This window comes from Podarcis filfolensis (assembly GCF_964270895.1).
Source record: "Podarcis filfolensis genome assembly, chromosome: 12".
In the NCBI taxonomy this organism is placed as follows: Eukaryota; Metazoa; Chordata; class Lepidosauria; order Squamata; family Lacertidae; genus Podarcis; species Podarcis filfolensis.
Genome location: NC_139614.1, coordinates 20,605,099 through 20,620,183, shown reverse-complemented (window position 1 = coordinate 20,620,183; position 15,085 = coordinate 20,605,099). Strand labels below are relative to the sequence as shown.

Sequence of the window (15,085 nt, the reverse complement as noted above, 5' to 3'; positions counted from 1 at the left end):
TGCTGTCAATGGGGGGGGGGAGCGGGGAGAGAAATGAAACAGGGGAGGCCGCTCACATCTCCCACCCTGACCACCATGAGTCACTAGGGATTTGAATAAGGCAGTTGCTTCCTATAGAATCTGTGCCCCCTGCTCCCCTGCAATAGATCACTCAGCTAGTCTCTCTGGTTCCCCAGTGCTTAGAAGTCTTGAATTTTTGGCAGAGGAATTTAATAAACAGCAAAGAGTAAAGTGGCTTTTAAGTATCAATGTTCAGCATATGGTTGTCAAGGGTTGAGTGTGGAGGTGATGAAGCATCTATTTTCTTTCTTTCTTAAATTGACATTTCTCATCTCATTGACAGAGATGGACATTTCACTCCATTCAGATACTGGGTGCAAATATCCAGGGAAAGCCAACATGCAGCCCTTGAAATATTATGGGCTACGACTCCCATCATACCTGGCCATTGGCCATGTGGCTGGGTCTCATGGGAGCTGTAGTCCAATATAAATCTGAAGACTACCACATTGTCAGCTTCCACCTTTCTATATCAATGGTAGCCAAAGAGCCAAACATGAATCAAACTGGAACTACTTTTGCCCCATTGTCACAAATGTAGGGCATGGGATCAGAATTGAATCTGATGGTGTGACCTAAACACATTAGGGAGCAAGCAATACTGGACACAATATAATCCACTTCTGAGTAAACATACACAGGATTGCACTGTAAGACACTAAAACTTTATACAGTGGTACCTCGGGTTAAGTACTTAATTCGTTCCGGAGGTCCGTTCTTAACCTGAAACTGTTTTTAACCTGAAGCACCACTTTAGCTAATGGGGCCTCCTGCTGCTGCTGCGCCGCCAGAACCGGATTTCTGTTCTTATCCTGAAGCAAAGTTCTTAACCTGGAGCACTATTTCTGGGTTAGCAGAGTCTGTAACCTGAAGCCTATGTAACCCGAGGTACCACTGTACGTTCATAAATCAACAAGATATAGTCCCCAAACCATTTAATATGCTGGATGCTAACAACAGACAATGGGTTGCCAACATTTTTGGCAACAATTTTAGCAACAATTTTGAATTTTGAGGGTTAAGCCGGAGTCAGTCACAGAATGGCTGCCATGGAAGTATCACATCACACAATATTAGAGAGAGAGATTGCTGCGTCTTTGACCCCACACCCCTGGCCTGACAACCTCATGCTTACCATGAAAAGTCAGCAATGTCCTGCTAGCCCTGACTGTGAAGATACAACTGTTAAGGCTCAATAACCAATTTTTCTCATTGCCAATCCAGTACAAACTTACCTGGGATTAAGTCTCATTAAACACTAAGGGACTTCCTTCTGAATAGGCATGTGCAGCATTAAGATAATGCTTTATTATTAATAAGTGCTTGGCTTTAAGTCCTGCATAGCATGAGGCATGCCTCAGCCCTTAAGCAAAGTTTTCACATTTGTATTTGCTATTGGAGGGAGGAGGGTTAACATCCACACAACTTGTTTAGCTGTATTTGTGCAGAAAATAACTTCTAGGGACTACCTGATCTCAAATGAACCCATCACAGGAAATATGGATCCTAGTTACTAGGAAAAAAGGAAGAACGAACTATGGAGATACAAAGGACTTATTTGAAAGGAATAAGCTGAAGCAGGAGAAGTTCACAAAATGAAAAATGAAAGCTGCAGGTATTTAGGACCTGAGGGATTCCTACTGCCTGCTGTCTAAACCACTCATTTATGGATCATAGCTCTGGCTTCAGCTTTCCTCTGAAGTCAGGTACTTGAAGACCAGAACTCAGGCTGCTTTCACATCTGTGTGTTAATGTGCATGTGGGTTGCACAGATCTGATTTTCCATGTGCCCTTTTGTGCACATTAGTTCACACATGGGAACTTTCAACTGAATTCTATTTCAATGTTTCTCATCTACGCTAGTGGGGTGCACTTGATGAGATGTAACTGCACTGTGTGTTGCACCCCAAACCCCTCTCCCCTCAAGGACTACTTCCCAACTCTCCCTAAATTCCAGATTGTTGAGATCCATTGTGGGCATATGCACATATATTTGTTTACCTGTGCATGTGGCATTTTTATTTTCGAGATACAAATGTTCTGATATTTCAGATTTGCACAGAAAGTGAGTTTAAAAAGTGCACAACTGTGTGTGTGTTGTGGCCAGACCTACTAAGGAATGTCTCACCAACAGAAGTGGGGTTGATAGATGGCACTCAGATAAGCACCACCACACATGTAAAGCAAAAGAAATGGGTGAAATAGGCAAATTGTTTGAATAGTGTCATGTGATGCAATAGCTGCAAACACTATTCTCTGATAAAAAGAAAAATAACTTTAAAATCTATTAACCGCAGAGTTACTGAAATATTCTGGCACCTTTGTCTGCTACAGGATACTTGAAACTAAAATTCTAGTATTTGCAATCATCTGCAGACTCCCGAACTACTAAACTTGGCCAACAACTTGCTTGTGGTTCTGCAGCAGATGTTCTTGCTTTTAGGTCACTAAAAACCTTATGGACTAGTTTCACTCTCCAAGGAGGAAGTGCCAGCATGATTAAGATCTGAAAAAGCACAACTCAACACCACCAGAAGCATGGTGCCATTTATCTGTCAATTTCAGTCACACTGGCACAAAGATGATTTGAGCTTGGAGTTTAAATGAATCCTGATAGCATTATTGCTGTGCATTACTTAGGCCCACTGTGCTTAAGAACTTTTAATAAATATTTTAATTCACACTCACTTTAGTAATGAACAATGGCCATCTGTGTGTGTGAGATGGTACTTGTTAAACTTTAAAAACCCACGACAACGACATTAACATAAAACACATAAGATATTAAAGGAATGGTGGGATTTATCAGAATAAATGGAACTGTTCTGAAATTATAGCTACAGAAGAGAATTGACTCCAAAACACCAATTATTATTTTTCTATTTACTATTTTTTAATACTATTTTTTGCTTCTTGGAAAAACTTCCATGAATGCTTCCACTAAAGTGGTTTGTAGAAATAAGAGATGAAGAGGCAACTGCTCCAGTTTTCTGGTTCTTTCCCTGTTGACAATATTAAAGGTCAAAGGCAAGCAGCAGCTCTTCAGCTCTCTCCATGCAGAGGTGCTGCATGTAGGAACTGGTTCCTGCCATCTCTGCTTGTCCTAGAAGGAGAAGATTCTTAAACACCAAGGTAATCTATGGCAGTGATGGCTCCCTGCATGTCCTGGTCATAGAAACCAAGTCTCTCCTGGATCTACTCTGTACTCGGGTTCTAAGCAAGGGAGCAACAACTATGTGATCGACCACAATAGCAGAGAGTTAACAGCAACACATATGGTGGAACAAGGTGGGCTGCTCATACTGTCTTCTGTCTCTGACCTTTGTTTCATCCACTAATATCACTTTAAGGCAGGAGACAGAGTCAATCATACTGCACACATGAATGGCTGTATTTCCAGGTCTGCCATTTCTCACATGTCTGTGACTGATGTTACTAGAACCCACTAGAATTATAAGAAGGCATTATAAGAGAAGTCCTCTTGTTTGAATGGGGTAAGTAACAGGAAGAGGAAATCAGGGATAAATGGACAGGTTTTTTTTCCAATGGAGGAATGTAGAAAGTGCTGATGATACTAAATTGTTCAGGGTCATTAAAACAGAAATGGATTGTGAAGAGCTCCAAAAGGACCTCTTCAAAGTCAGTGAATGGGTGGGGGAAAGGCAAAAACTTGGATGGCTTTAAAAGGGGATAACAGAAATTCAAGGAAGTCAAGGCTACCAGTAGCCACTAGCCACAATGGCTAGGCTCTGCCTCCACAGTAAGGGGCAGTATGCTTCTGAATACCAGCTGCTAGAAACTGCAGAAGGAGAGAATGCTCTTGTGCTTGCGTCCTGCTTGCAGACTTCCCATAGGCACCTGGTTAGCCACTGTGAGAACAGGATACTGGACTACATGGGTCACTGGCCTGATCCAGTAGTCTCTTCTTATGTTCTTAACCCTTTCCAAAGGCTGCTTTTTTGTTAGAGCTCTTCTTTGTGCTAACATTATTATCTAATTTTATTGCAATATGCTGAACAGGTGTTTCATAAAACAGAATCATTCTCTGATGCACCTGGAGATAATTCGGAATTGTAGACTAAATCTGTCCATTTAATTGGGAGGGAAATACTGCAATAATTTAATAAATATGGACAAGGGAGAGACAGAAAGAGTAATTCCTCCAACAAACATGCCAAAACTCAAGCACTTCTCTCTTCAGCTTGAAATTTGTGTTTATACTGTGACATGGATGATGTAGCATACAGTCCTCTTCCTAATTATACAACCAGCATAGATCTCTCTCCTCCACTCTGTGGACCACAGGTTTTAAGAAGCAAGCAAAAGTGGAAAGCTGTGGTCCACAAAGTGGAGGGGAGAGACCTATGCTATGCCTAGTCCAATGTGGACAGTTGTGACAATGTACAACAAGCAGAGCAAAAATCTCCATGGGAACTTGCTGTAAAGAAGTGACACACCTAGATCTACAGAGAAACCTGATGACTCCTTAGTCACCCAGCATAAAAGGTTATGTGGGACAGGGAAACATAAAACAGGTAGAGACAAGAAACATTTATTGGCTTTGCCCCTGCCTAAGCTGTAGCACTCTGAAACAAACAGCACCCTAAAATGGAAGGGTTCTACTACTCCTGCCCCCTAAAAATGAACATGGCTGTGATCATTGCACCAGGAGCAGGGTTGAAGGGAAAGCAAAAGGAGCCATACACAATTTTTTTATGGCTCATTTCCCTTCAAAATAAAGACCACAATATTTCCAGGAACACTTCCACTTTTAAGAAAATAGAGGAAAACACCATATTGCTTCCAGTCTGGTTTGCAAACCAAGTGGATCTACTCAGCAAGGATATACATAATTATGAATACAGTTCCATTCACATGTGCTAGCATTCAGTTGCATGAGTGATCCTTGATTGAAAAACACTGAGACCCATTGTTGAGACACTCAAAAAGCAGGTCCTCTCTTACATTTTTCTTGTCTCATGCTGGCATGAAACTTGTGTAAGACAAACCATGATGTTGAAGTGTGAATGAGCAAACAGAAAGAAAAGAAAAGCAGCTAAGCCATAGTTTGGCTGAGTGTTGCATTCAAACTCAGGCTTATGGTTTGTCTCACTCAAACTGTAGCTGGGGCTTGTTCTTGGCTCAACACTTGTGGCTTGCTTGGAGCAAGGACAAACCACAAAACTGATGTTAGATGTAGTACGAAGCCAAGCTAGTCTAAGTTCTAGGTAGCATGGTAGCAACAAGACTAGGTGAGGAGCAAAGCAGCCATGATTTTTCCTCTGACTGCCTGTGTTCTTGCTCGTTCACACTTAGCCATGGTTTGACTTAGAGTTACATGTGAACTGGTTATGAGGTGGACTTGGAAAATAATGCTTAAGAGGTATAAGAAATAACTTCTAAAAATCATCCTTACAGTGCTAGAACATGTGTGAAACAATCAACCCCCAACTAGAAGCAAGTAGAAAGCCTGCTGCACCATTCAGTCATCAATTCCTGCCTTGATCTACCCCTCCCACCTTATATAAAAGGTAAAGGGACCCCTGACCATTAGGTCCACTCGTGACCGACTCTGGGGCTGCGGCACTCATCTCGCTTTATTGGCCGAGGGAGCCGGCATTTGTCCGCAGACAGCTTCCGGGTCATGTGGCCAGCATGGCTAAGCCACTTCTGGCGAACCAGAGCAGCGCATGGAAACGGTGTTTACCTTCCCGCCGGAGCAGTACCTATTTATCTACTTGCACTTTGATGTGCTTTCGAACTGCTAGGTTGGCAGAAGCTGGGACCGAGCAACGGGAGCTCACCCCATCGTGGGGATTCGAACCGCCAACCTTCTGATCGGCAAGTCCTAGGCTCTGTGGTTTAACCCACAGTGCCACTCGCGTCCCTGGTCCCACCTTATATACACATTGTTTATTTGCCGGGATCCTAGAAAGACCACCTTAAGAAGATCCATATTAGCTTGAGCATCCTCTATTACAAGTCTTTCTTACAGAGTTCTGCAAAGCACTATTAACTTGGATGATACGGGCACAATTTAAATAAGCAACATTAAGCTAGTAAACTGTTTTCAAGGAAATAGGAAGAAAAATAATTTGGAAACAAAATTATATTAAGTAAAGCAAGAGGTATCAATATTTAGTAGACTATTATGCAAAATAATGCATCGAAATCATAACTCAGTAAAACAAGGGATATTAATGTTAATACTTATACGTGTTACACGTGAAATATAATTAATAGTAGTTAGAAAATCCTTAAAGAAAGTTAAGTTATTTTGTCCTCAAAATTAGATTCTACAGAGTAAAAAACAAAAGCCTAATTGCCCCTCTCACCAATTAGTTATTCATTAGTATATATTTTGGGGGAAAGCTGTTAAATAAAAGAAGTTAAAAATGCTCACCTTCAATTTTATTTCATAGGTCACTGTTATATCATCTAATAAGATAATTAAAAACATGCAAGCAGCTGGTACTGCGGCTAAACAGATTAATGTAATAGTCTGTAGTCATATGTGCTGGCAAGAGGTTCAACTCTTTGGCGAGGAGAAGGTCAGCTGCCCTTGGGAAGGAGAGAAAGACAGTATTTCTACTTTCTAGTGGCACTGTATTGCCAACATTAAGGATGGAGCCCACGGTTTGCTGACTAAGAGAATTACCATTCTCAGGAAGTATCAAGGGCAAAAATTGTCATTAAAAGGGATAGTTCATTTCCTCAAATTATTAACTGTGCTTTGTATTTAGAGGTTCTAGCAATCACACACCCATAGCAAATGTAACACTTTCAGTTGCAAGTATTAGCAACCCGCCTCTTCCACCAGCAGTTTGCCAACTCTCAATATATTCCTGAAAGGGTCTTCTTCAGGTCCCCCTGCCTTCAGAGGTTGATATCTGTGCGTGAAGAGCCACAAGATGGATTTTTCAGTGTTGGCTTCCAACAAGAACTTGGTTGACTTGACAGAGTTTGATGTATTTCTACTCATAGGCAAAGACCTTTTTTATTTCCCCTGGCCATTTAGCTGTTATGTGTGGTTTTCTTTTTTCTTTTCTTTTTTAATACAGGTGTTTCTGCTTTGCTTTTGTTTTGTTAAAAACCCTGTACAGGGTTGCATGTTCATTAATTCCACTGAAATCAATGAGATTTACATATACATAAATGATTGTAGCTATTGCTTCTTCCTAGTTTGACTTTATTATATATCAATTATTGGTCAATTCCTTTTTTCTAAACCATTACATTTTTCCACAACTATATCTTAGTTTAACATTCACACATTTTTGCTCATGAAGTTCTTGTCTGTTCTTTGCAATGTAATTTAGAACTTACAGCCAAACAATTTGCAGCTAGCCTCATTATATGTCTGGAGCTACTTCTTACTGAGAATAAAATATTCATTTCACACCTTAAATACTGTAATGCTACTTAATAGCAGTGTCGGGTCTGCCAACTATTAAAAGCCAAGGCTTTCTTCTTCTTCTTTAATATACCATATGACCTAGCTCTATCATTTTCGCTTTCTAATTGTACCAATAAATTAATACTGTGCTGCAATAATGGCCGGCTCTGATTTATGATAAAAATGGTTTAGTATTATTTTAGCAAAGTCGTTCTTTATCACTTACTTTCAAAGCACAATTATTATTCAGCGATCTTGTAACCAAGAAGCCTTGGGGCTATGGCACCTGACTATGTGGCAATCAGCAGAATTTAGATGGGGGGGGGAGGCTAGGTCTCTATTTTTTGATTATCCAGAAAGTTGGACCCAATTTGACATTAATTATACATATCAAGTGCTATGAGACCTACTGTTAAACCAACAAAATTCAATGTGTGCTGTTGTATCCTGTCACTCATCTGTCTATCAAATAACTTCTACATCTCTATTTAAGAGTCCTACGGTCACTTATATTTTGGAGTCTCTACTTCTTGACAAAAGAGTAATCTATGGTTGAAGATGGCAAGACCATAACTCTTGTTTTCTCCTTTGGAAGCTAATACAGAAAATATTTTTTACAAAATAAATCAAAGAAGTCAAGGAAGCTATTCAGTTTGTGAATTCCTGTTCTCACAGAAACATTGTTCTGACAAAACTTTTCTCAGAGGTCAACTAACATATGCTACAAATCTGTTGGATGTTCAACAGATGCTCAGTGTTCATGGATTCTTCTAGTGTTTCTGTCCAGATACTTCAAAACAGACTTATTCAATATTGCATTCATTACTAAAATGTTATAAAGGCTGCATAACCAGGCAACACCATTTGAGGTTACTCATACCAAGACACCAATCTCTTACATGCCACCTTCAAGTAAAACCAGGGCTTATGACACTCCAGCAGGCCTTCAGCCATTGCAAACAATTGCAATTATTTCTGAAAACACCAAACTTCAGCATGGTCAACAGTCAATGAGTAACTCATGGCTTTATTGGTTTGCAGTTCAGGTTCATATGATAGGCAGAGCTGGCATCAGGACCTGTCATTCTTGACAGGTCCTCTGTACCTTGGCAAGGTACTGACAATCCAATCAGCACCAAGCAATTGGATCCACCTACAATGCTCCTGATCCAGCACTGCTTTAATTGTGGGAAATTAAATTACTTCCTAGACCAGGCATTGCCAAACTTGGCCTTCCAGATGTTATTGGCCTACAACTCCAATCATCCCCAGCTAACAGGACCAGTGGCCAGGGATGATGGGAACTGTAGTCCCAAAACATCTCAAGGGCCACGTTTGGTCATGCCTGTCCTAGACTCAGCAACCCAACAGTATTTGGAGCGGTGGTACTGTAGCCAGGAAAGCCTGCATGTGCCATTGACAGGATAGGGGACCTGTTAGAGGACACTATGCTCTCAAACTTGGAGCCAACCATGATCACAGGTCTAAAAATTATTTGTATTGAGTTAATATGGAATTTTAAAAAGTCTAAGTAAACTAAGTAGCTCTAGGCAGACAAGTACAAATAAAAGCTGATCCTAATTCCTGTGACTAGCCATGAAAGAAGAACAATTTGCCAGGAAATGCTGATAATTCCAGAGTGAGGATTCTAGGAAAGACAAAAAGACTTTAACCCAAAAATGGAGTGGTAGAGAGAGAACTTCCTTCAAATGAAAAAACCACACACCATGAAATCTGCTCCAATCACTGGTGTGACTTCAGCATACAGTATTTCCTGAAATGTCCTCCAATCTCTGGAGTCACACCAGAGACTGGCTTAGGGTTTTTCGCAAAAGTAAGTTAAAGGAAGAAATTCAAATTAAATGCTGACAAAAATGATTTCATATGTTGTTGAACTGGAATTTTAGTTCTCAAAAGCCAGAAAGCATGAGAAACTCTCACCTATATGAAAGAAATGTTCCATCAGAATCCGAAGTTTGATGCAGTCTTCCATTCTCATTTGACATATCTAGGAAGATAAATGGAGGTTTTTAGCAGGTTAAAGGAGAGTGACATGGATGTACAGAAGTACCAGCTCTTTGCACAGTAAGATTGGACCACTGGGAGTTGAATCAACCCTGATGCAATCTGTCCCTCAAAATGTATGGATTAAGTTCATCAATGTGAAGGAAAACAATACAGAGGAGATGCACTGGTTGAGCCCTAACTATGAAGGATCTATCAGCTGGTTTACACATGCACGGACAACACTTAATGACTAGGCAAGAAGTGATAATCAAAGATCAAAGAAACAAAATTTTGACACAAATTCAGCTATAAGACACCAAGACATGTGTGTGTGAACCATTCATAAATTTCTTAGGCATCCAAGGAAAGGCATGATTTAGTGCAATTTATGTAAAATCCAAGATATAAAATTAGACCCCAAAGTGTGGTTGTGGTGCCATGCAGTACAATCCCATATCAACACGGTATCTATCATACCACTTTAAACAGCTATGGCTTCCCGTGAAGAATTCTGGGAAATTTAGTTTGCTAAGGGTGCTGGAAGAACCCTATTCTACTTACGGAGCTACAATTTCCAGAGTTCCATGGGAAGAGGGGTTGATTCTTAAACCATGCTGCAAACTGTAGCTCTGGGAGAGAAATAGGGGTCTCCTAACCATTCTTGGCCTCTTATTAAACTACAGTTCCAAGGGTTCTTGGGGGAAACCATGACAGAAGGAGCCCGGGTCTACCCAGAAATAAGCCCCACTGAGTGAAATGAGACTTATTCCTATAGATTCAGACTCTATTTCCCAATAAACTGAGTTTTATATTCCTCTCTATCCGATAAGCACAGTTGTACCTTGGTTTTCGAACAGCTTAGTGCTCAAACGTTTTGGCTCCCGAACGCTGCAAACCCGGAAGTGACTGTTCCGGTTTGCAAACTATTTTTGGAAGCCAAACGTCCGACAGGGCTTCCACGGCTTCTGATTGGCTGCTGGAGCTTCCTGCAGCCAATCTGAAGCCGCGCTTTGGTTTTGGAAGTCAAACGGACTTCCGGAATGGATTCCGTTCGACTTCCAAGGTACGACTGTATCTAATTGCTTATCTTCTGCCAAAAATACAAGGGCTTCTTGATGCAGGCATGAGCAGTGAAATCTTGGGGCACAAGATATAATGGTACTGCCTCCATGAATAGGGATTAGAGTAGTCACTATTATATGTTTCTGGTCAGCCAACACCAATACCTTGTTATGAGATTGCCATGCATGTTCTTCTGAATGCCAGTTAATATACTGTGGCATGCAATTCTAGCCATGGGATACAGAATCACATGCAGAAATGTGCAATGTTTTATGATACATATGTTAAAATTGAAGCGATTTCCGCAGTCATAGTTGCAGTTGCTTAGAAGTGCTGCAATCATGTCAATTACCATATGGTGAAAGCATGTAGCACACACACACTTATCCACATACTTCGGTGCTTAAATATGGGATCATGCAGAGAAAGAAATGATATTCATTCCTTTAAGCTAAGATTAGATTTGACCACTCTTTCGGCTAAGACTAGATATGACCGCACTTTGTAACCCTATACGGTGGCTGGCTGACAATATTTGTACAAATGGAAAATATGAGAAAAGGGATTTTGCTTTGAATGACAAAATGTTTTGTAGTTCAAATTTCTATCTTCCCAGCCTATAAATAAAATTATGCATTACTGCTAAGAAACTAGAACTGCATTAAATCATGTTTTCATGGTTAATGCTTGGTAATAATCACCCCCAGTTTCTGCTCTAAAGACTAAATCATATGCATATATATATTTAAAAGTGCATAATTTGTGATCTCTGAGAAGAAAAAAGTAATAGAGAAGAATTTGCTTACATTATGAAGTTACAAATTGCAGTAGCATATTTTTAAAATACCACATACTTTTATTTTAGCATATTTAAAGCTTAATAATTTAATGATTTATTCAGCTTTAATTTATACCTTCAAAACACTCTGAGATGCCACTGGAGATCATAACAGTGGTCCTGGTTAAGTCAAATAATAATTAGAGCTTTCACTTTAAAGATGAGATTATTTTTTAATTATTGAGTGAAGTACTTGAGGTACCATACTTATATAATTACACTACTCATTAAATGGTTATTGAAAGCTGAAATGTAATTTTAATGACAGCTACCTATTTTTCTTTGCACACTTTGTAGATGACAGATCAGTCAAGAATACTGGTTTGCTCAAAATTTCTTGCAGCTGCAGTAGAGCTTTCAGGTGTAGAACAATTAGGCTGTGCTTATTTTAAAACTTTTTTTTAAAAAAATGCTCTCTCAATTAAGCGGTATTTTTATAAAGTGCAGAAATAGTGAGGAAAATAAATTGCCATCAAAGATGGTAAAGAAGATTCTGGTAAGTGGATATTTTTTCCCTCTCTGTAGCAACAGTAAACATAATATTCAAATGTGATGGCTAATATGTACTTCTTTTGAATCATGGCCTTTGGAAGAAAATTGCTGAGGTCATAAGGTAGGGTATAAATTCAATTAACAACAACTTGGAGGCCAGAATACACATATTATTAGAATATAGCACATTTACTCATTAGAAAAAATCAGCAATAATGATAGCAGATATTTCCCTCAAAATCTATCACCCACCAAAAAAAAATAATAAAAAAATTAGATAGTGGTGCCAAATATAAAAAGCTTCAGTATACAACACTATTCCATATACTGTAATATGTCCCATGATTTTTACCTCTTTATATAATACTACTAACACAGTAGTAAGGAGACCCTTTATGTAACTGAGTTTGATTTTTTTAAAAAGACTTATCTAAGATAAATAATGTCACTGTTTATAGAATGCTTTTCCACCAGTTCAAAGATAAGAATACAATGCAAAATTAATGTTTTCTTTTTCGTTGTAAAACACAAACAGAGAAGTAAATTTATTTCATTAACAGTATTAAAGAAAAGATTTCTGGGTTTGCTGTGTGGGAAAAAGGCATTTAAGTTTAGAGAAGGGAGCAACTGCTTTGTTCCTCCAATCCCCCTGTTGAAATTAATTATAGCAAATGTTTATGAAAACATCTGTTCCATACAGTTATAAATTCTTAATTTTAGTACGGACAATTTCAGGTTCTTCCTGTTTTGAAGCAGTACAGTAACAATTTCAGGGTATACAGAAAACAGACAGTTTTTACTCCTGAAGCTCATGTATATGAAATCTGCAGAATTTGAGCATCTCTTTTAAAAAAAACCCCACACAAAACAGAGTGAGTCTTTTTCAAAGGCTACAGCAAATCAAAATATCGCCATTTGATGAACGCAGTAAGATAGAAACTAAAGCTTGATTTAGTTAAAAAATGTAACTTTTGCTAAATTATGCAAACGACAAAGTACATATTTGAAAGATCTGCGTCAAACATACTTTGATAAATTTGATGGCTATCCGGTTGTTAAAGAAGATAATACACTTGATATTGCTTGTACATGACAACAGAGGGTGCTAGAGAGTTTAAGATCAATAAGATCCTGTGCCATAAGCGCTCCTTTTGGACTTTTTACATAACACCCTTGCAACTACAGTGTTAAATTCAATTTACACCAACTAAGCTTTTAAAATGATTAAATGGAGCAAGCTCGAAGCAGTGTACAGAAACTGAATATAATGCCTTCAGCTAAAGAATTAAGTGCACTGCACTTCTGATATTTATAAAATAATTATTAGGCTGCAAAAAATTGAAGTACATTACACTCCAAGGGAGTTGCTGAAGTTTCCCAAAGTGAAAATGCAAAATATATTTCAGAATTTTAAAAGGGGGAAAAATCATTTAAGTGATTACTGTAGTGTAATCTGTAAAGACAAGAGTTTGCTGCTGTTGGAAGTTTAAATCTTATCTTATTTGCTAATGGGAAAAACACAAGCTATTAATAATCAGGACCCTATGACATCATGCAAAGGTTGTAATTCTTCCTGAAAACAAACACAGATATAATCAAGTACTAAAGTTTAAGGCAGGTTTTCAGTAACATAGCATTAAATTCATGTAAGACAGCACTGTATTTGAATACTGCAAAGTTTGAAAGCTACAGGCAAGGCAACTGTAGTGAGATATATATATGGGCACTCAAGAATTAACTTCCGAAGTTCAGAAGTTTCATGCTCATTACAAATCCAAAATCACTCTACAGTGCATGTCTGGCACCTAATGGACTTGGCACTAGGCCCTTACCAGTCCCAGCTACAGATGCCCATTTCTCTTCCAGTTCAAATCTACTGGGCAGCGGCAGCAGACAAGAATGGCTTGGAGGCCTCCATAATGCAAAGAGGAAGAACTTTCAGTGGGATTGAATTCTTATTAAGGACCCTCAGAAACTTCATTTCCCAGGGACTTGAGGCCTGAGGTTCTGATGCAGCATTCTAGGGTGTAATAAAAGCTCTGGCTCCAGCCATCCTTATTGCCTCCTTAAATTTGAGGGGTTTGTGAAGGGGGTTGTAAGCCTTCGAGGTCCACAGAGGGGTATGACAGGTTTAGGTCGTGCTGCAAACGAAGACATTGGGAGTATGGCTGGAGCTGATCTTGGTGATTTTGTGGGGCAAATAATTCAGTTTAACTAAGTTCACTCTGCATGAAGATTTGGAGGGGGGAGCTGCCCATCAATGTGTACTATGGATAATTTTTTGATTGGAGGGGAACACTTCCTTCTCAAAAGCTAACACAAAACTACTTTTTGAACCACCCAAAAGCCCAAACAGCAATATAGGTATTTTACAATTGAAAACAGTGCTGAAGTGAAATGCTGTGTGTGGGAGGCGGTGAGGCTGCCTGAAACAAAAAGCGGGTGAAAATATTTGCACCTTCATGCTTTAGTGCAGCAACACTTGCTTCTCGATCTATAGACGCCTTGTCATAGTGGTTGGTTCCTGCAATAGTTTTTTTTTTGGGGGGGGGGAATCAAAACTAACAAACGTATAACAAACTTTAAAAACAGAACACATGGCTGAAGTTCACCTCTTGAAATACAGTCTGCTTTCCATAACAAAAAGTTAGAAGTTCAGCTTCTAGCTTACTCTGTGAATAAAAATTGGTCTTGACTAACTCAAAGTTAAGACAGTTAATATCTTCATTTGCACAATTTTAAGTAAAATATGTTTTCATCAAGCACTACTGCAGCACACACTGTGAAGCTGAAAAACCTGGAGCATTACAGTAATTGTGTCAAGCAAGAAGACAATGGCTGGAATTCTATACACACTTACCTGGGAGTAAGCCTAAGTGAATTCAATGGTGCTTACTTCTATTGTAGAGATACCTAGGGTCACACTGTAAGCACGTGAACTAGGAGCTGCTGTTGCAAATATATATATATATATATATATATATATATATATATATATATATATATTCTTTGTAAGGAGCTGCTATTAGTGCAGTGCAAATTAGAGTAAACAAGGGTGCACGGCAGTTTGTGGAAATTTTCCTTTGAAAAATACATAAAATTGGAGGCAATTGATAACCAACAAATAGTGAAGTGTTTACAAAGGAGCTGGGGCCTGATCTGAAAACAAACAACAACTTTTCTGGCAGAGTACTAATGTGTAATATTATTGTAATAAAAATAAAATCAAA

General features: G+C 39.0%; 1 protein-coding gene across 29 annotated transcripts in view; it reads right to left on the bottom strand.

Annotated features, from left to right (window-relative positions):
- The window catches only part of TBC1D5 (TBC1 domain family member 5), a 248,346-nt gene that overhangs the window by 116,675 nt on the left and 116,586 nt on the right, over positions 1–15,085 (bottom strand). For all 29 annotated transcript variants that reach the window (XM_083577774.1, XM_083577783.1, XM_083577770.1 and 26 more), the window contains one exon: positions 9,398–9,464. In XM_083577774.1, coding sequence (XP_083433900.1) covers positions 9,398–9,464 — 67 coding nt within the window. The remainder of the gene's footprint in view (positions 1–9,397; positions 9,465–15,085) is intronic.